The 21,718-nt window shown below is 32.1% G+C and overlaps 1 protein-coding gene and 3 long non-coding RNA genes across 20 annotated transcripts in view; 3 read left to right on the top strand and 1 right to left on the bottom strand.

The window, feature by feature from the left end:
* LOC107994819 (protein numb) overlaps window positions 1-21,718 on the bottom strand; it is a 62,235-nt gene that overhangs the window by 5,202 nt on the left and 35,315 nt on the right. For 5 of the 17 annotated variants that reach the window (XM_017051898.3, XM_062085329.1, XM_062085286.1 and 2 more), the window contains exons 3-10: window positions 4,669-4,833; window positions 3,994-4,065; window positions 3,595-3,813; window positions 3,107-3,293; window positions 2,474-2,731; window positions 1,761-1,781; window positions 855-1,040; window positions 121-638 (exon numbers count right to left, since the gene is read on the bottom strand). In XM_017051898.3, coding sequence (XP_016907387.1) covers window positions 121-638; window positions 855-1,040; window positions 1,761-1,781; window positions 2,474-2,731; window positions 3,107-3,293; window positions 3,595-3,813; window positions 3,994-4,065; window positions 4,669-4,806 — 1,599 coding nt within the window. In that variant the 5' untranslated portion in view covers window positions 4,807-4,833. The remainder of the gene's footprint in view (window positions 1-120; window positions 639-854; window positions 1,041-1,760; window positions 1,782-2,473; window positions 2,732-3,106; window positions 3,294-3,594; window positions 3,814-3,993; window positions 4,066-4,668; window positions 4,834-21,718) is intronic. The other 12 variants (XM_062085333.1, XM_062085288.1, XM_017051895.3 and 9 more) reach the window with 6 other exon arrangements.
* LOC133667371 (uncharacterized) lies at window positions 1,040-2,935 on the top strand. The gene is made up of 2 exons (XR_009832804.1): window positions 1,040-2,351; window positions 2,444-2,935. It is a non-coding gene; the product is annotated as an uncharacterized LOC133667371 (long non-coding RNA).
* LOC114577094 (uncharacterized) lies at window positions 15,486-17,518 on the top strand. The gene is made up of 2 exons (XR_003696883.2): window positions 15,486-16,113; window positions 17,038-17,518. It is a non-coding gene; the product is annotated as an uncharacterized LOC114577094 (long non-coding RNA).
* LOC133667374 (uncharacterized) lies at window positions 18,144-21,682 on the top strand. The gene is made up of 2 exons (XR_009832805.1): window positions 18,144-20,780; window positions 21,296-21,682. It is a non-coding gene; the product is annotated as an uncharacterized LOC133667374 (long non-coding RNA).

Raw genomic sequence — 21,718 nt, 5'->3', positions numbered from 1 at the left:
TGAAATGTAGAAAAGCAGAATGCAGTATAGACAATATATAATATAAACAATATATAAATAACATGAATCGCCTGAATAATATATTGTATTGAGTCTGAACGAATAAGCATTTCTGCTTACCGCTGATGTAGTGATAGTATTCGCCACTGAGGTTTGATTAATTTGACTAACATCATTAGAAATCTTTCCAGATAGAGCCGGTGAGACGGATGCCATGCTGGTGGTCGGTGAGCTGGTCTTGGGAGTCATCACTGAAGTCACTGGTATCGGCGACCTGTTCATAGCCGGTGTGGGCGCATTTGCTAAGGAGGACGTGGACGCTGTGCTGAAGGCTGGACTGGCCGAGGCTGGTGTTCCAAACACACTGACAGTGGTATTGGGTGCGGGGGTGCTCATAACTATCGGTGTAGGCGCGTTCGTTCTTGGAAGGATGGGACTAAGATTGCTGGTTTTATTCAAGATTGGTGTAAGCCTGTGATTCGAAGCCAAAACAGGTGACGGAGCTTCCTGCCAACTGGGTCCAACGTGATTCAAATTACTGAGATCGTCGTTCTTATCGTTGTTGTTGTTGTTGTTGTTGTTGTTCAAACTTGGACCATTTTGCAGTTTTAATTCGTCCAACGAATTGCTACTCGTCACTGTAACGGAATGTCAATCATCAGCATTTATCCAATATTTATAAAAACATTTATAAAAACTATATAACTATACATAAGGTATATTTTTGTTAAAGAAAATTGAAATCTAATGGAGAATGTATTAAGAATGAAAGAATATTATATTTGTTAATTGATCCAGTAGTATCCAGTAGTTAGAATTAAAAAAATTCTATCCACTTCAGGTTCGTGATGTACCTGGTGGAGTATTATTAGCAGTGGTACTGGTGAAGAGCTGTTTAGCCACAGAGCTTGTACTGCTTTGCGTAGAGATTGGTCCGAAGTCGTCGGTCCTCGAAAGAAGAGAAAGACCTTGTGAAAGTTGCTGACACATCGCTGAAACGCTATCTTGACCCCCGGGTGATATTTCTGGTATTGGACTAACTGTAAAAAAAAGTACAGAATTTTAATATCTATTTTAGATTTATTGAGCATTTCTAACGCTATAATTTGGTGCTTCGAATCAGTGCTTGGAACTACAGAACGCATGCCGCAAACACGTGAATACGTGTTAAGTGTCTAACAACGGGATAGAAGATGTTAAAAAACAAATATTTCCGAAAATAATAGACTCATATTATTCCACAAAATTAAGTTAAGAATTTAAATATTAAGAGGAAGAAATTATTTTAGGACGAATAAATAATTTTTTGACGATAATTCCTTGTTATTGTATTTCGATAATAATTTGTATTTCAATAAAAATTCGTTCGGAAAGAAAAAGCTTTAGAAAAAAAAAAAAAAAGAAAAAGAAAAAAAATAATTTAGCTATTTCGTAAAATAATATAAGTCTGTAGATTCAAAAAATTCAGTTTCTTTTATGTGTTCAACAAAACTACAATTTTAGAAAATAAAATTTGAAGCGAGAAAAATATTTCATAAAACGAGAACATTTAACAGTACTACAGGATCATGTAGAACGTTATATATATTTTTTTTTTTTCCACTTCCTCTACTCGTTCAACTTCGTTGAACTATATTTAAACGAACAACATATCATATACAATGGTATATTTAAACACAACGGAGGAAAACGAGCACCATCCAAAAACATCAAAGAAGGGTCAGGCAATATGGACAATTAACAGAATAGGGAATAATGACCTTCGTCATATCCTTCGAATTCTATTGCAAAAATGAAGAATTATATTATTCGATGTTTCAATATTTTAGTTATACACAGCACATGGAAGAAAGCAATTTGTCGGAATATTTTTATTACTGAACGATTACTACTGAAGACTTCAAAATATGATTGCAATTATGAAAAAAATAAATAAGAATCGATATTATATTCAGAATACAAATATATCATATACATTCAATGATTAATTAATTTATTCCTCGTAAATTTAAAAAAATCGTTTCATAAAAATTCTATTTAAGAAAATATATAATCGAATTTTCCTTGTCCATCATTGCATTTGAAAAAAGAATTTTACAAAAATAGATATTATGAAATCAATCGCTTACCAATCTATTTTGTAATGTTGCTAACAATATAAAAGATATAATTCATGCCAACTGCGCATAGTAAGTAATAAAATAATAGCTACAATACTTTGTATAGCGACATGATATTAAAAATTAATCGTCCTCTTGAGAATATAATTGAAGCCTTCAGTTTAACTTATCATAATTTTATCAAAGTTTTGAATTTCATCTTAAGCAGATTTATACTTATATCCATACATTGTATGTTATTATATATAATATATACGTTTAACATCAATATACGATTTTATAGAATAAAATTATAATACATATCCGTATGATTATATTTTTAGATTCGAAGATATCGCAATAAGGATCTTTACCTGGTGGCTTCAGAGGTACGATGTGAGACATAGCAGATGGCATCCGTGACAAATCCGTCGGTTCAAGGCTATGGCTACGTGTGCGTTCAAGATTGCTAGGAAGATCGTTAATCCGTAAACTAAGCTGCCTTTTGAACGGTGATGCTTGGTTCAATTGAGTGAAACCCCGGAAGGAACCTTGTCTTTCGAGCATCGATGGGGTGGCGTGTGGTCTCTCTATCGCAAAAGGATTGTAGACTTGCTTTATAGGTGGTACATCTGTGAAAAAAAAAATTTTGTTGTATAGAAGAAATATATTTTTATAACACGTCTAAAAAATTTTTTTCTTTAGTTATTTATTATTAGTTATTATTATTTATTATAGTTATTTTAACTTTCAATACAATTTTCAAATGACATTGAATTTTTTCTATAATAAGATTTTTATAAAAATAAAATCATAGAAAAGCAAAAGATTAAAAATAATTTATATTTTTCAAAAATTTCAAATCTGATATTTTAAAAAATATGTATTTACATTTCTTTTATATTTATTTATTTTCATTCGTATTTTAAGGATAGATTATAGATTCGTTGGAATGTTAATAATTTGGAATTGCCTCACAGGTATATTAGGGGAGAAAAGTCACTGACCTACGGCGCGTTCGCGCGAATCCTGCAATCGTTCGGTTAAAGATGGCTGCCTGAAACTGCCGCTCCTCGTGAAGGTTGAAGTTTTCGAATCGAACGTCATCGTGACACCGCATTCCTTGTCCCTTCGTTGCTTTCTTTCCAGACACGCAGCAAAAGCACATCCCACTGCATGACTCAAACGTTCTCCCTAAATGAACACGATGAATATTAAGCGTTAACTCCGTAAAAATTATATAGATGCAAAGAAAGGATGCGGATTAAAGAATATATTGTTCCATTATTAGAGAAAAATTTGAAAATTATAGTTTACATAATTCTATAAAAAAAAAAATTATGGGATTACAGATTTGTACTTACAGATTGTAGTGTACAATCATCACAATCATTATTGAAACATCAATTATAAAAAAAAAAAGGGGAAAAAAAAATGTTCAATAATCAAATCAACGAGGAGTTTTTCTATCAAAGATTTTATCAACAACACGAACCGATTCTTTCAATGCCAAAAATCCATGGCACATCCACCGTCTGGTCGTGCCGTCTCTACAGATGTAACTGAACCCTTTCTCGTGATTTCGATCCGGAGCACAAAAGGAAACTTTTTCTATCGTCTGATCGACGATCAGCCCTTTTGTCTCATCTTCAACCACCCGCAAACCGTCTCCTGATACGTGCAGCACTGCACGTACCGGCCGCCTCCTCGAGTTCTACAAGAATTTCATTTTGAAAAAACGATCGAGTGGATTTTAAATTTCTTTCTCTAAGGATTTTTTTTTTTTTGGAAATAGAAAGAAAATATCGACGAGAGTATAAATAAGAAAATTTATAACTCGTGCAAATTGAAAATATCGAATTGACAGTTTCAAAGGAATTTTTATTTCGCTTACCCTAAGTACTTTTAGAGCTTCCTCGCACACTTGCATACCCCTTGATTCGAACACCTCAACACATCCCAGGTACTGGAAGCAATTGAAATTGATTGGATTAATCAATAAGCGCGAATAGGGTCGAGTTTGATTGATACTCGAGATTGATTTGACAAAAAAAGAATAATAGAAGCTGTAGACTCCTAGTGAAATATAGAATGAAATTATCGTTTCAGAAAATGGATATAATACAAGTTTTATTATTCATTAGAAAAGAACATTTTCGAAGTATAGGGATGGTCTTCTATCAAAATAGAAGAGGCTACACATACACATATTTTAGTAACTGTAATGGTACGCTCGTTACTCTCGAATATCGATTATTTGGATATGTGCCAATTTTACGGCCGATAGCTGTCCGATTTTCGATTACACACGAATTCTTCCTGTTTGAACGTATTTTGTTTCGAACGATCAAATTTTTAATCTTTAATTACGAATTTATATTTATATTACTTTTTATAATGATCTTCGATATTAATTTCTTTTAATTGAACTAAAAATTAATAAAAAATTTTATTTTCAATAAGATTCCAGTTTAATCCCTTCTAATTACTTTTTTTTTTCTATATATAAATAAATCGTAAATTTTCGTCTTCGTAAATTTAACGTGTAATAATAAAATTAGAATTGTACCTTAACATGGAAAGCACACGTGGCCGAGCGGACAGCCGTTTCGTCCGCTTGCCATTGATGCGGTTTACTTGATTCCGGTACATGAGGATCTTTCCGCCGTCGAAAGCTATCACGAAAACTTCGTCGAAGTCGGTCCATTCTTTTTCCCGGTAACCTCTCTCGCTTCTGTAAAAAAAATATAACAAAGATATTTGTCGATACAATATTTTCCAATTTAATCGTTTGAATCATAACTTTCTTTTTTTCTTGTTAAAATTATTCCAACGTGGAATCATTTTATAAAATCATTTATTTAATTTTAATACACGGTATTAAAATAATTGAAACGGGTCAATGGTATATATCGATGTTTTCTCGACGTTTCTTCCACTTCGCTCGTTGACATTTGAAAAGAGAGTGAGAGAAATGGACGCATCGATAACAATCTTTACGACGCGAGCAAAAAATAAAGAAGAGAAACACGAACACGTGAAAGCCTGGAAATGTGACACACGAGAAATATAGACATGGTATAGGGAGAAGCACGAGGTAAAGAAAGATTGCGAAAAAGTTTCCAAGACCGTAACCATGTATGTATGCGCAACCTTTTTCTATCTATCTTCGATCACGTGTAGACAAGTACTATGCACAAGTACTATTCAATTGATATTTTTCTATTTTCCTTCATCCATTCCTCTTTACAAAGAATCGTATTTTACTAGATTGGTAAATTTCGTTCCGTTAAAATTTGAAGTAGAGATAAATCGTAGAGATTTGCATTTAACAATTTTTCGAATTATGTTTATTAATTTGAAAAAAAGTGTGTACAGAATCACGTGGAAATCGTTTGGGGTCGAACACACACGATGCTCGTTTGAGAAAACGTTTAGCATGCATCGACCAGTATATACGCGTTTCCCACGTGTTCGCACGTTTTTCGTGTGGCCCGATTCCTCGTTTTCTCGCACAAGTAAACACGTCTATTCACATCGCTGAATGCCAGCGGCAACGTCAAACGATCCTCGATTAACGAGCCGTGTTAAACGGTAGCGGAAAATTGGATAATCCGCAGGCGATTCGAACGAAACTGTAATGTAAATTGTAATGTTAATCGATGAATGGTAAGACACGTTAAATCATTGCTTTTGCAATTTTATTTCTACTTATTAACTGTTTTCGTGATTATTCAACTTGCAATCCCAGTACGAAATAAAAAAAATTTGAAAAATCAACACGATAGAAGCATACATATATTGGAAGCATTATTTTGTTAAAATTGATTAAATGAAGACTTCGATTGAAACAAGTAAATTTTATTATTATAAATATGATAGGAATTAGAAATGTATCTTTCACTGTTAAACAAAGTATAATAAAGTAATTTCGTATAATGTAATATATTACTCTCTGCCTCTTGCTAATGATCACTTCACGTGTGCGCAGCTTAATTTGACTTTAGAATTTTAGATGACCTTAAACTTATAATGTGCCATTCGATCGATATATATATATAATGTTTTTATGAGTATTTTTGTTTCCTTCTCGTTTCATCGATCAAGTTGCTTCATTATCACCGGAAGCAAATTATTTCAATTTTTAATATTAACGAAGGAATTTTTACAAATCATGAATACCGCCTACATTTTATTTCTATATCAAATTATTTATCGCTAAATATTTCAGAAAGCAATATAAATTAAAATATAATTCATCGTATATCGTTTCGAATTTTATTCGAAGAAATTCATGCTTCTCCTCGTTCAAATGTGTTACCAGTCACGCCACATTTCTGGCATCATTGTCAACGAAGAAGAATACATTTCGTATAACATATTCCGCGGACTCGAAATTCGAATCACGCAGTGAACTTGTATTATCTGAATTATAGCCGTTCGAAGCGTAAATCTCGAATGAGACTTGACATGACACGAACATGTGGCATTTTCCCGAGATCCGCGAATATTCCCAGAGGACGAGGGCCGCTCCGTTTCGAAGTTTCCCCGATGAGTCGTTAACAGTCGGCCTTGAGAAAATAGAAGGCAACCAGTGTCTGGCAACGGCCGTGGACCGAGTCGAAGGTCTTACAATGGCCTGTGATCGAATCTTGGCCTCGGTTCCCAACGAATCTTTTATATCTGAACCCTCCACGACCTCTCCCCTAGCACGAATCTACCCTCCTAAATCGGCATGCCTAAGAACCGGCCAACGGATCAAGGATCGAGGTAGGTTGAGAAAATTTCCTCTCCCTCTCCCTCTCTCTCTCTCTTCTGTTTTCGAATTAAATTTAATTTCTTCCTTTCTTTTTAATTTATGAAGATGAAATTTTCGTCGATGGTGCACTAACAATATTGTTGGAAACATATAACTCGTATAAACTTTATTAGTGATTTAAAGTTTCTATTCGATTCGAAGTTTTGAATGAACTCTGTTTAGTAGTATTTATTTTTGTTAAACAGTCGAGTGGAATTTTTCTGAGTAATAATAATAGCATGAGCGTATGCAAAAGTATCTATTTTATCATATTGTTTTCGAGATATATTTTTCCATCAATTTGAGAAACTTTTGATAAGCAGTATACACATCAATCTTATCGATAAATCAATAACTTTGAGAGGAAAAGTATGTTGCATATAAAGCATACTTATCCAACTTTATTATTTCATTAAACTTAATTTCCATCGGGTGAAAGCATTTTAATGGAACTCTTGATATTTCTATATAAATTTATTACACTTTTAATACAATATATATACGCTTTTACCAACGAAACAGTATTTCATTATTTTTTTTACCGACAGTTATATTAATTGTTAGATTTTTAATTTTTACAAACTTTCTTTTCTATTTTTTTTTAAATAAAAACATATTTTTTTGCACCATCTCGCTTCATATTTCAAAATATCTAATATTACGAGATATCCACCTGAGCTAGTACTTACATGGATCGTTTACATTTATCATCGATAATCCAGAGGCAACGCTCAGTTCATTAGTTGTATAGATAAAATCACGTTACCGCGTTATCTCATCTTAAAAATATGAAAACACGTTAATTCACGCATATAGGATCCTCGTAATATCAGATATCGCGGGATCGTGATCATCAGAGCGCCACCCCATCACGGCATAGACGACATCGTAAAATATATCTCGTGCTCGAGTGCGAACATGACATGGGGTGCGGGGTATTCCCAAGGGAACGATTTCTTTTTTTAATCCCGGCTTTTCATCGTCGCCAGTTTATCTGACCCAGTGAACGAGGAAAATATTAGCCCGATACGAAATTATTCCTCTTGGATGGATTGATTTTCGAAATTGTGAATTGTGATATGAAAAAAAAGTTATTAGTTATTTCATTTAAAAAAAAAATCATTATACATTAACATTTTTTAACATTACAATGTAATTATCAATAGTATGCCCTTTTTTTAAATTGAACTGAATTAAATAATAACAACTATTGTCATTGTACAAAACATTTTGCTTTTTGGATACAAAACAGATGTTCTTCTCTGTACTTACAAGAGTTTTATTGATCAAAGTATATTACACATACGCGTTACATTAGCCAAGAAATTCTTGCCAAGAGGTTATAAAGGTTTTAAATCTTGCGTATACGGAATTCAGGATTCCCAAGAATTTTAATAAAGGGTTTTCTATTGAATAAAGATCTATTTTTTTCTTTTTTTTGTAGAAAATATTAAAAATCTAAGCAACAGATCATATTATAATAGATAGGTAGGAAGAGGATCCAAGGAATACGATATTATTATAGTGATTTAATTTTTGGAATAAATTCAAATTTAAGATGTATAAACGTACATTCATTATATAAAAGCTTCTTAAATTGAATCAACAAGTCTTCATTTGTCATCGCGATATCACCACATAACCTCAAAAATATATAATATTCATATGAATCAATTCGATCGTAATCGATTCGATCTTCGGATAACGAATCAGAAAAAATTATTATATCGAAAACAACGATACGATATGTATTGTCAACTAGTCGCAACTATAATCCCCGTTGGAATAACATTTATCCGAGCGCAAACGTTTCCAACCGTCCACCGCGCGATATTTGATCGCATCTCACGCGCGTGGTTCGCAGAAACGCGTTCCAAGACCAAGCAAATATTGTCACGTACACGTAACGATCCTCGTTCCCGAGGATAAGTCCTCGTTCGTGGAACAACAATGAATTCTCGCAGCTGTAACCACTGCAACCCATCTCTCTCGTGAATCAGTTCGATGAGAAAATAATCGAACCGCGCGCCAAACTTGAGGACGCTTTTTTTTCCGCGAGTCGAGCCGGAGATAGCCGATCGCGCACGAGGACCGGCTAATAGTTAAAACGTGCGAAAGCAAGCACTCTCGATGCAATCGGATTACCCGGCCTGTTTGCTTAGCCCGGTAATAGGCTTATGAGAGTGTTAGAACTGAAATGAGAGAAGTGGATCGTCGCGATGCGATTCGATTCATACACTATCGCGTCCACGTGTTGGTCCCCGTGCCGAAACAGATAATCGTTTCGAGGAGGATCGATAAGTGGTTGGTCCGTAAGTGGCTCGATGTTGAATCACGATGGCCACGTGACCCAATGATATCTTTGTACGCGTAGATTTTGATTTCTTTTAATTATTGAGCAATATAATTATGTTGTGAGTGAATATTATTTTTTTGAACGTAAAAGGATTTATTTATTTATTTTTTTGTGTAAATATGTGTATATTTCGGAGATAAATTTTTATAAGTTTATTTTAGGAATAGATTCAAACGAAATTTTTAATTTTGGAATTTAGCACGAATGAAAATGTACAACTAGTTATCAAAAAAATTTATCATTATTTTTAATACAATTTTAAATTAGAAATAAAATTGAAATAAAAATAAAAGGATGCGCGTGTCTGAAAGTTATTTCGTCTAGAATGTAAGTGTTCTGCGTCTGCAGTGATTAGATACAGTCAATTGAATTACTCTCGCCCACTGATTCACTGATGGAAACCTATCAAGGATGTTATTTGGTCATCAACGAACCCTAGGTTAAGTAATATGCGTGAAAGCAATCATGAACTCTCTGTGTATCTAATCTACAGGGTGTTCCATTCTAATCTATTTCAGTTTTATATTTGAAAATATTACTAGTTAATCCTCTTTATTATAATACAGATATAAGAAATTAAAAATGATAAATTATTATGGATTAAAACGCACATTAAAAAGGAAATGAAATAGAAAATGTATAATACTAAGGGTTAAGTGAATCATTGAACTGGATTGTCTGGCATATTTTATTCGACTTCGTCTTCAGCGATACTTACAACTTTCTTTTTTTTCGAACTTTACCCATGAGTCGGATAGTGAGTAATGTCTCAGCCATCCGGAAATTCTCAACGTGTTATAAAAAAATTTCTCGTAAGACAAGAGCTTTAACAAGAAAATTGTGAGGATTTTTCATTGTAATATCACATGGAAAAAATTTAAAATATTATATTTTTTCTAATTTTGAAGGAAAGAAGAAATTAATTAGATTTTAAAATTAAATTTTGAGCAAAAATAAATTATAATATTTTTTTTATTACTTTGTAATTAAAATTCGATTTCTATATCGTAAGAATCGTTATATTTATTTCACGGAAATAAATCAAAATTGAATACTTACGTTTCATAAAATTAAGAAATTTTCATAGTCATGAAATGCAATAAATTGTAAGTTGAATTTTTTTTCTTACTTGAAAGCAAAATTACATCTATTTCAAGATATGACGTAATAATGACGATAATAAGGACGAAATTTAAATAATCGTCTCTTCTTATTCATAAGATACAAAAAAAAAAAAATAGAGTCCCTGAACCTCTAATGGCTCGATACTTGAATAAAATTACGTCTAAAATGAATCCTTGAAGTCGCATTTTCTTTAAAATCATTCCTCGATTAAGATGCATATCCATGTTTATCATGCAATTTGATTGCACGTTCTTACTTTTCAAAGAAACTTTATTGTTATAACATTCTCACGAAAGAAATACAATTCGAAAAATATGTCGTATTTTTATTACTTCAGAATAGAAATTATGCAATAAGAATAATATTGAATTTAAAAAATTTAATATTCATATATTAAAATTCCAAACTGGAAATTCAAGATAATTTTAAGATTTGTTTAAAAAACGTTGCCAGTAAAGATATAGACAAAAATAGTTCTTTCTATATGTAAATAAATAATTAAAAAACTGCAAATTTAATGATAATAATTAAAGAATTAATTGAATTTAACAGACATACATGTCTCGTGACTTTATGAGAGATAATATTGAATGAGTAATAGATAATTAATTTATCGATTAATATTAATTAATAGCTTTTTTCCAATTCATAGAATGTTATGAAAAAAGTTATAAGGAAATCCGTTACTTTGCATTTTTTCTCTTATTATTCTAATGATATTACGGAACAATGAAAGAAAATAGAAATATTTATAATTAAATAATAATATTGTATATGTATATTGATTTAAAAAATAAATTGACTTGAAAAATAGATTAACTTGAATATGAATGCTTCTAAGTCAGCAATTTAATTAGTATAATTTATGTGTAATTTTAATGCTGTATATTGGTGTAATTTTTATACGAGTTAATATGATATTATTTTATACGTATAGATACGATTAGTCATCTCAAATTAAATTATTACGATACACACAAGTACAATTCTGTTCTTATTACACATCTGATGACTCATTGTCAGTTACTTGTTCCGTATAGTCATTCCATCACTTTTTTTTTTTAATTTTATCAGAAATGGAAAATCTGTTTAAACATGAAATATAAATTATTTATTATTTCTTTTTCGTGAAAAATTAATTTGAAATTTATGCAACCCTTATATTTATTCATTTCTCTTTGTTTCAATGAATTAATTAGAATTTTAATAATCTCTTAACAAAAGAAAAAAAAATATGCTAATCATCTTTTAAATAACCATTCTATGATGTACTATTTGTTAGTTTTCATTTCATTGAAATTCAAAAGTAAATTAAGAAAAAGGATTTTTTTTTCTTTAAAATATTTTCATTTAAAAAAAGAATAAATTAACTTCCTTTGAAAATCCTTCATTTCACAATATATCTTATTTTTCTCATTTCTCTCCGTTGATAAAGTAGATTTCTTACCATGATGAGAAAGAACCAATCGATTAACAACACTTTTACTTCTTTTACTAATACTATATTAAATTAAAATAAAATGATTCGATGAAAAATATACAACAGTAATTAAGAAAATATATAACAAATTTAATTTTCACACATCTTTTCTCTATACCTTCACTTAAAAACTAAAAAACTAAAAAGAGATTCTCTTAAGAAGAATTTTAAAACTGTAAACAATTTATTTTTCAATATTTTAAATGAAACATTTTGTATATTAAATGAAACATAATTATATATATATATCTATATATACGTTTTTACATATCTTTAATGATTGCAAAAATGGAAATTTTATTTAATCCAGTAATCCAGCACTATAACCAATCGATCATTACATTCTTCTTTTCAAAGCAGTTTCTTGCAAGGAATAAACGAAGAATCGAGTTAACCACACTCAATTTCTCGAACGACATTCCAGCCAGTAACGAAGCCTCTTTCTAAGGGCGTTTTTTAATATCAGCCATTCGAGATGGGAGTGCCGTAAAATCCATGGCGCGCTAACAGCAGGAAATTGCGGTGTTAGATCGATCTGCCTACGTTTTGACATGCATAGCCCGTCAGCATGCACACATAATAACCACAGATGCATTCTCCAGCGCCATATTTCCTTTCACGCCTCAAGGTCGGATCTAGCGTTTACCATGTATACCAAGTTGGTAGGTAAAATATCGTAAATAGAAGAGAGAACAGATAGACACCATGACCTCGTGTATAATTATTGGCAAACTGATGAATCCTTTAACGGGATCTATCGACGTGTTTTGCAACGAGATCTTTGTTATGTGAACATCATTGTTAAATGTTAGATATTGTTAAGGGGCTCGGAATATTTCTCGTTCTCATGTTAGTGTAAAAATTCTAATTAAAAAAAAAATATGAAATATCACGATATCGTTTCACGATTGTTCTTAAATCGAGATATTCTTTCATAATTTCTATCCATTTTAATTATATTCGGTTATTGTTAGAGATTTTTGTAAACTTTCTCAAGAAACTTTGTAATAAACTCTGCTATAATTTAAATGAAATTTGAGAAATTTTGGAAAAAAGAAAAGAAAAGATTTTTATAATCAATTTGAAAAGAGAAGAAAAATAAATTTATCGAAAAAAGTAAAAAACACGAATTTTCATGAAAAGATTCTCATGTTAAATAATCCACATTTTATTTTTCTTTTATAACGAGATAAATATAGAACGACTCGATTAAACATTCAATTTCTATTTACTCAACTATATTTTATCATCTACCATAACACGAGAGGGGAAAAGAGATGTTCCGTTTATGTATTAAATAAAATAGAGAATATTATCGTAGAGAAGATCCCTAAAGTATCGTGCTATTTTCATTGAAAGTAGGGTTGGCAAAAGTATTCGAAACGGGCTATAGCGTAATGGCACGACCACAGCTGTCCCTGACACTATAAGCGGAACACTCGGTTTTTACTACAGCTTAGTCCTGAAAAGAATCTGAATGGCCGGATTGGCAGACCTCTTCTCCCGTGGCCTGGCATTTCTTACTTTAGGGCTACGTGCCAATCGAAGCCACGGATCTTCTGGCCCCTGACGAGGTGTCGTGACCTAGAAAGGCGACGGTGAAAGCCGGTATAATACACCACACATTCATGCGAGCCCTATCGGTTCGTCGACCCGAAACGCAAGACACTGGATTCTGCCAACGATCCTCGCGCCAACGAAACAAGGGATTGGTCGAGCATGTGCATGTTTTTTCTTTTTTTTTTTTGAACTATACCTCGAGCACCATTGCTGGTAAGATGAAATCGATATTGTGAATTGCGATGACCGGAAGAATAAAGAGTTGAAATTTTAGGGCTGAAAAAGTTTTGCATATTTTTTTTTCCCCCTATTTGTGTACAAGTGAACGATAAATGATCACCTCTGTAAAACAGAATTTTTTTTTTAACCTTTTTTTCTGACCTTTAAATTATTTTAAAAATTGGATGAAAATTATACGAGTACAAGTATGAAAGTTAAATATGGTATGGACAATGGTTACATTTCCCAGACTTTCCAGCAAAATGCCGTTTTCCCATAACGTTAATTATACTAATTACGTTAACGTCGGGATAAGAAGGTTTTCTTATAATCAACCATTGTTCATCTTCGCTTAAAGGATACATTCAATAGTGTAATTAGTACAATTATTTTCCAGTTTATGGACGAGACATTAAATATTATCTACTTTGTTCTCGTGATTATATGTATGTACATGTAAGCTGCTAGTAGTGACGTGATTCAAAGTTTCGATTTAATTATCAAATATTTAATATTTAAGCGTCATCTTTTTTTAAAAAAATTTGTCTCCGTTAGTTCTTAATATCGAGGTAATAAAAATTTATATCAAAGAAAATATAGAATGACTTATTTTTCATGTCGAAAAAAATATGCAAATTTATTTTCAACATGCGAAAGAAAATTACAATGAAAGTATCTTTTCTTACTTAAAAAGATGAATAGATAAATTTCTATTTTCATCTTAAATTATCTCGACAACCACTTCTTTTTCCAAATTTCAAACAAAACGATCAATTTCTCGCTCAAAGTTACTATTATTTCAAACAATTGCTGTCAATTGTTGTCAAATAAAATTTGTCCAAGATCAAATTTAGAGGTCGTTGAGAGAAAGTCAAACGAAGTACAATACAAACAATTATTTGTACGTTATATGAATCGTGTAGAGAAATGGGAAAGAAGACATCGAGAGGCTGAAATGGCAACAAGTCTGCCAGTAACAACGAATATCTGCCAATGCCTCTATGAGTGCTCGATCCTTTCACCGAGACAGGTGTTGCGAACGTAGAGACGCGTATACGCGTTACGCGATGAGCGATGCTATTTGCAGGACAATAACGAGAATACATCGTTGCGAATGCGATTCATCTATGTACGCCTGCGGTGGAAACCTGCAACAGAGTTTACACCAGCGCGACAATAAATTTTACGCACGGTACTCTGTCGAGCCGCAAACCCCGCTTAAAGAGTATTCGCCTTTTATTGTGAAGCTCGATGGCCGTTACTCTACTTTTAATGGGCGTAGAAATACCTTCGAATAATGTCTTCCTTTTATAGACGTTTGTCAACTTGGACGAGGATTTTTATTATTCGTAAATATTGACGAGTGACAAGTAAATCATTTGAATTCCTTTCATCCTGTAAGAACGAATGCTCGAACTTGTCCCTCTTTTTATAACTAAACAGTATAAAGATGACTTATTCTTCCATTTTGTAAATATATAAAATTATCCTACTAAGTAATTGTATCGAATAACAATCATTCTTTTCTAGTCTAGTCGGCGATAGCCCGAAAATCGAAATAAAATTGTATCGATTCAACATTAAACTGCAACATCTCTTGTTGCAAAATTTTTTGTTATAAAGCAAACGGTGTCTTCTTTTCAGCTCTGAGAATTCCAAGACACCCTATAGAATTCCAGATCTCCTTCTATCTATACTCGCTATCAAGCATACGGGCATCGACGTGCGGCACTAGTTATCCTTGAGTTCGATCCCCTCGTTCATCGTACACTCGCGCACACGCGTGCTTCCACTCGTGTGCGTGGCCGATCCGACGTATAAATTTATGCGTGTCATTCGCGTAATACGATTCGTACGTAATCACAAACGCCCCGGTGAATTCGCGGTTTGCGTAATCTCTCCTTACAGCTATCGGCTCTCCGCATCGCTTCGAGGAACGCGCTCGAACGTTGGAGGAAATCGTTTCCGGCTCTTTAACGTCACGTCTCGCGAATAGCTACGATAATTGGATAGGAATATTGCAATGTTTTAGAGATTTTTTTTATCCGGGCACGATAATAAGAATTCGAATTTTTCTGCAGAGATACTTTTTTGGTTTGAAAAGTGATACGTGTTTTATTTAGAATCGAATTTGTGATTCTGTTCCGATAGGAGTAGGATTTAATAAATTTTGATAAAGAGAAAAAACGGAAAATTTGTGAAATGTGCGGATGATCGAGTTTGGTGAATGAGGTTTAAAGCATTACGGATCAAGTGTTGCGTTATTATTGTTATGTAAAATTAAATTTTAATGAATATAAGGTGTTATAGAACGCGTACAATTTTGCAGATGCATATTATAGAGATGCAAATTTAGATTTCAACTATATAAAATTTCAAGAAATACATTAGAATTTCAAATAGAACAGTCGCTATCTGGAGAGGATCAAGAATGTTTTCTTGACTGGTGAAGTTTATATCTGTCTTTCAATGCTTGGTAAGACGAATCTAGCCTCGAAAAAAATGTAAAATAAATTTCGACGGATATATCGCTAATCTTTAATTCTTCTCTCCTTCCCTCTCTCCTTTTAATATCCAATAAAACCATACAATATATCATAATGCGATTAAACTTGATCCACTTCTGTCTATATTAATAAAACACATATTTGAAATGGCACGTGCATAAATTCAAAAATTTAGATATACCGTAAAAAATGAATTTGAATGAGAATTATCCATAATTTCGAATATTTAAATATTCTGAAAAATATAAATTTTGCGTTGGTTAAATTCAATGGTATAATATCACGAAACAGAGGATATCGACAATGTGGGGGAAGTTTCTCCTGTCACGAAGAACCTGTTTGTATTCTCGTAAAACAAGATTCGCGAAATTTCAAACTTGTTCGAAAGTATCGCGCTACTTCCCTTGTTCGTAATACCCTTCGTTAAAAGGAAATTACGGATCGTAAAAAATTTTTCATTAATTTTAAATACACTTATAAAACGCTATAAAATATAACTTTCAGATGTATACGCAATTCGAAGATTCTTTTTTTTTTTAAATAATTTTAAAAAGGGACAAGACGTTTTCAAGATAAAGAAAGAGCGGTTCATATTTTTCCCTCGAAATTATAATTTAATTTCTACGCGTAGTTCATCTCGTGTAATATGAACGAAAGAGAATAAAAAATTGAATTATTTACATAACGAAATAAAATAAAACGTTCTGCTTTACTCAAAATAAAAATAATACATTCGAATTTTATCTCTGCGTATTGATATATATTTTATCTGTACATATTTTTATAGGTCAATCTCCTATTAAAGAATGTATATATTAAATCGCATTTGTACGAGCACGATCTATCATGATCGTATTAAGCTCACTTTATTAATTTGGTTCGATTTGTTCCAGTTGAGGATGAACTTCATTACGATCGTCTTGCATTTGACTCAAGTTCTAGTGATAATTGATCGTATAATAAACACAATGAAAGAAAGTGTGACGGAAACGGATCAATGTACTCACAGTGTGATCGTCGTTGTAATTTACACGCAGCATCGTATTCTTATTGTCCGTTTCAATCCCATTGATTTATATTATAATTATAATTCAAAAAGTATTAAAAAATTAACACAAATTAAATGGATATTCACGAAAGTAGCATCAGATGAATTATTTTAAATTGTTTTTCTTCGCGTTGAAATGTACATGCGTGTTCGACAATAAAATGACAATTGAAGAGTGTAAGAAAGAAACCAAATACGGAAATACACGTCATACTTTCGTGACTTAACAATTATTCTTAGAAAAATAAATAATTCTCTCTATCATTGTCCATCATCCGCACTTCAATTTAATTAAAGAAATATCAGATTAAAAAGTCTAAAAAAAACTAGCTCGTTTTATTATTCCATATATATTTTTAATAATTTCCAATAGGACTAATTAATTAATACCTGTATCATTAAATATATTTTCTTCTTTTGCCGAAGTAATACACTTTACCTCAGACTCTAACTCTAAACGTTAACATTAATATTTAACAATACAATTACATAAATTTTAAACTCCTGTTAAAATATATTTCACGTCGTTTGTATCAAACGCAAATTAAACAGCCACGTCAAACATCCCTGAACAATGTCAGCGCTACTTTAACCTAGACACGAGATAATCAAATTTCGCGTATATCGATGATGACAATATTCTCATATTTCGCGAAGACAAGACAATTTAATTTATCTCTGTGGAAAAAAAGAAATGGAAACAGTTTAGAAACTGTGTATTCATTACACTTCTAAACAGTATCACATTCCACGGAGGTCACTCACGGTTGGTTCGTGCCGCTGGTAGCATTCGAATCGCGCCCCCTCCGCGATGATTAGACGCGCTGTTGCGCCGCGATAGAAAGCTTGGTCGCGGCGATCGAGAGAAAGCGGCGACCGCTGCGCTCTCGAGATGCGGCTCGAGAGGAGGGAGGGGCAGAGGCAAGTGTCGGGGCACTTGGATGCGCGGCCGGAAGTTGGTGGGGTTGCGCCACGAGCAGAAGGTCGCGACGGTATAACGGAGTATATAACCCTCGGGTTCTCGTCGAGTACGGTGGCGGAATTTCGAGAAGTTTCCCATTTATCTCCAATACTCCCTCTCGATGAATACTTTACTCGGCCCGAAAAGTTTTCGCGATTAAAAGTTTGGATTTCGAGGATGATTGTTTCGATACGCGCTTCAGAGAGTATTTCTTAACGTCGATATGTCGTGAAACGTGAAATGCTCAAGTTATTCGTTCATTGCGTTTCTCAATTTTGCATTTTGATACTTGCCAATTGGCACAAGGAGAAATAATAATGAGAATATGAGAAGTTTAGTTTTCTTCTTCTTTCTCTTGAAGAAGAACAATTTCTTCAATTACGAGGCTACCTTCCCATTTCACGAGTCTCGAGATAAAACGAAAGAGTGCCAAAAGCAGCTAGGTGAGACGGCGGATAAATTTCTTCTGTCCATTCTAAGATCCAGAGATCGTTCGTTTGGTAAAACAATTTGCTCCGCGGGCAACGCGGGAGTAATTTCTTGGGCTAATGGCTCGTATCACTTTTCATTTTTAACGGAATTAAATTCTAATGAGATGAGAAGAGGAAGAGGAAATAGTTCGACTTTCTAATAAAAAGGAATAAACGAGATAAAAAGTTGGAAAGAAACCAGACATCTCGCCGGTGCTTGTCCAGGACAATTAGAAATTGCGAAGATATAAAAATAAAGCGAAAAGGAATGAATCCCGAATTGCTTGTTGAATTGATGTAGAAACACTCGTATCTTTTCTCACTTCTACAGAATAATGAATCGGTCAGGAAGAGAGAGAACAAGAAAAAGAGATAATTAAGCAGATTTACTTGCGACGGAGAGACACGATTCTTTCGTGCCTTCATAAATTGGCCTCGGTTTCTTAAAGGTTTTAATTAATCGAGAAATCAACTGAACGAAATTAACTTTGCTTTAATAAGACAGAGGGGATTAAGTTAAATAAAAATTGCGGCAGATGAAACGATATCGATCTGTTGTTTTCGCTTTGAAATATTTGTTACGGAAAGAATCGGGAGGAATTTAAATGAAACAAGTTTTGAATTGGTACATACTTTGCCAAGTTTCTAACGATAAAAAAGTTTTGAATTGTGCGATATATTTTCGATTATATCTTTCGCACAAAATTACTTTCCTTTCGAAGAAAGAAATAAGAAATCATTATTACGCGCTTATTACGATGATTATCGCATTTATCGACGCTTATCGCTTCATTTGAAACCTTGAAATCCTAAAAATGATCGTTCATTGAAATTAATTATACAGCGTTTTATTAATTGCATTTACGCAACACGCGATCTACGAAGCAAGCTTACGTGAAAGCATCGAAAGTTCGCACTTTTCTCCTTCATCCTTTCATGATGAAATTTCACAGTCGGCGCTGTTCGAGTTTCGCCTTCGAAACGAGCGGGCAAACGCTTACGTAAAAGCCTTTTGTGCAACCAAGTTGAAAAGTCCTCGAGTAGAGAATTAATCGGAAAAACGGTATGCGTCGATAAGAATTCTCGAACCGGAGCTGTCCCGATTGCAGGCGAAGATTGCTCATAGATATTCATGAAACTACGTAATGGTAATTTAAAATGTGCCTTACGTCAGCATTAGCCTAGTGATGGAACATTATCGAAACAATACCGAACATTATTATATTGATCAAAAAAGAATTTAGCAGTATTTTATTTTTTTTTTCTTTCTTTCTTTTTTTCTTTTTCATTTTCATGTTTGATGTTGTGGCGTTTTAAAATTTTTACTTCTTTTTTTATTCCTTGTTTTATTGTTCATGGATATATGAATAAAAGAGTTAAGTACGTTTAATTCATACGAAGTTTTAGTATATTATTTAGTATATTATTGTGATTAATTTCTATAAAATTGTAGTTTATCGCTGTTAAGAAAAAGAAATAATTATTATTAAGATAAGAATCATTTATATTATATTTATATATATTCTTAAATTGAAAACAAAGTTTTTATATCTCTAAAAAATTTGAATTTGAAAGAATTAATTTTCTATGAATTATGTACATGTATATTTTGAAATAAAAGTCGTTGTTAGTCACGTATGATACAATACGACATATGATAGATACAACAACAGAAATAATGCAAATAGAAACAGAAAACAAAAAGCTATTTGATCGTTGATCATCTTTCAAAAGTTGTTTATCACGTTTATCGTCTTTAATATAAACATTATGTAATAATTTAATGAAAATATAATTACTTTACTTCAGACAAATTATAATAAGTTACAAATTTTACAAAAAAATTATAAAAATGTAAAATATAATTGTGATAATTATATATCACAATTAATATATAATATAAATTTTATGAAAATAATAGATCGATTCAAAAAACTCATTTATTTTTATCGTGAAGAATAGTAAGAAGAAATTAATCGAATAAAAAACTCAAGCAAATCTCGAGGATAAAGTGGAAAGTATGTGACCTTCATCGTGACCTCTACAGGACCAGTTTCGTGATCCAATCCACCAAAATATCTATCCGCCCACGACGAAGACGAGACCGAATTAATACATGGCCAAATCAAACAGGCACGAAATTGGAGAATGTTGAAAGTAATATTTTAATATAGAAATTGTTTTACTTTAACAAAGATAACAAAGCTCAGATTTTCCGTATCAACAGCTTTACAAATAAACAGTTTTGGGAGCTTTCGATATGTTTATCATTATCGAAATATTTTGTTTCCTATATTATATCATATTTATCCATCCAGTTATTTAGATTGGAAATTTCTTTCATATTAGAAATAATAAAAAGAATTTTATTCAATTATTCAGCTGATAACGAGATTTATTTCAATTTTATAGCATGTCAATTATTTTGCATGATAATTCTTTTTACTTTTTATTTATAACAACAATTATTTAGATTACTCGAATCTATTTTTCTTGGCATAAAATCAGTATGAAATAATTCATGCTTCATATATTTCTCAGTTCTCGTTAAAAGCTATAATCATAATTTATTTTATAAAGTATAACGTACTTGAAGTATAACGTACTCATAAAACAATTTGATCCATTACTATGGAATAATTTTTCTTTTCTTACTTAATCTCGCCTTTTAGGTTATAAATATATACTTGCTACTGAAAATAATTAAACTTCTCTTCGCATGGATAACTCGAGAAAACGATTCAAACTTCAAAGAGGAATGCAATGTTGATTGTCATAATATTTCTACGGAATACATAATTCATCGAAGATGTTGGAACTTTCAAAATATTGATTATGTTATTGATTGCGAGTGATAAAATCACTTGAAGAGGGCATCTGTTCATTATTTTTAGGAATCGTTTATTATTTTTAACTCGAGATACGTATTTATGATCTCGATAAAATATTAAGCATTAATAAAAGCATTTCATATTCAATATAAGATAAAAACTAAAAATTTCTATTTCTCTATTTTTACAAGAAAAATCTACGATAAGTCAATAAAATCCTTAAATCTATAATAATTACCTATTATTAAAAATCTCCAAATCCAT

This window comes from Apis cerana, linkage group LG1 (assembly GCF_029169275.1).
Source record: "Apis cerana isolate GH-2021 linkage group LG1, AcerK_1.0, whole genome shotgun sequence".
NCBI classification, from domain to species: Eukaryota; Metazoa; Arthropoda; class Insecta; order Hymenoptera; family Apidae; genus Apis; species Apis cerana.
The sequence above is the reverse complement of the archived record's forward strand: the minus strand, read 5'-3'. Positions and strand labels throughout refer to the sequence as shown.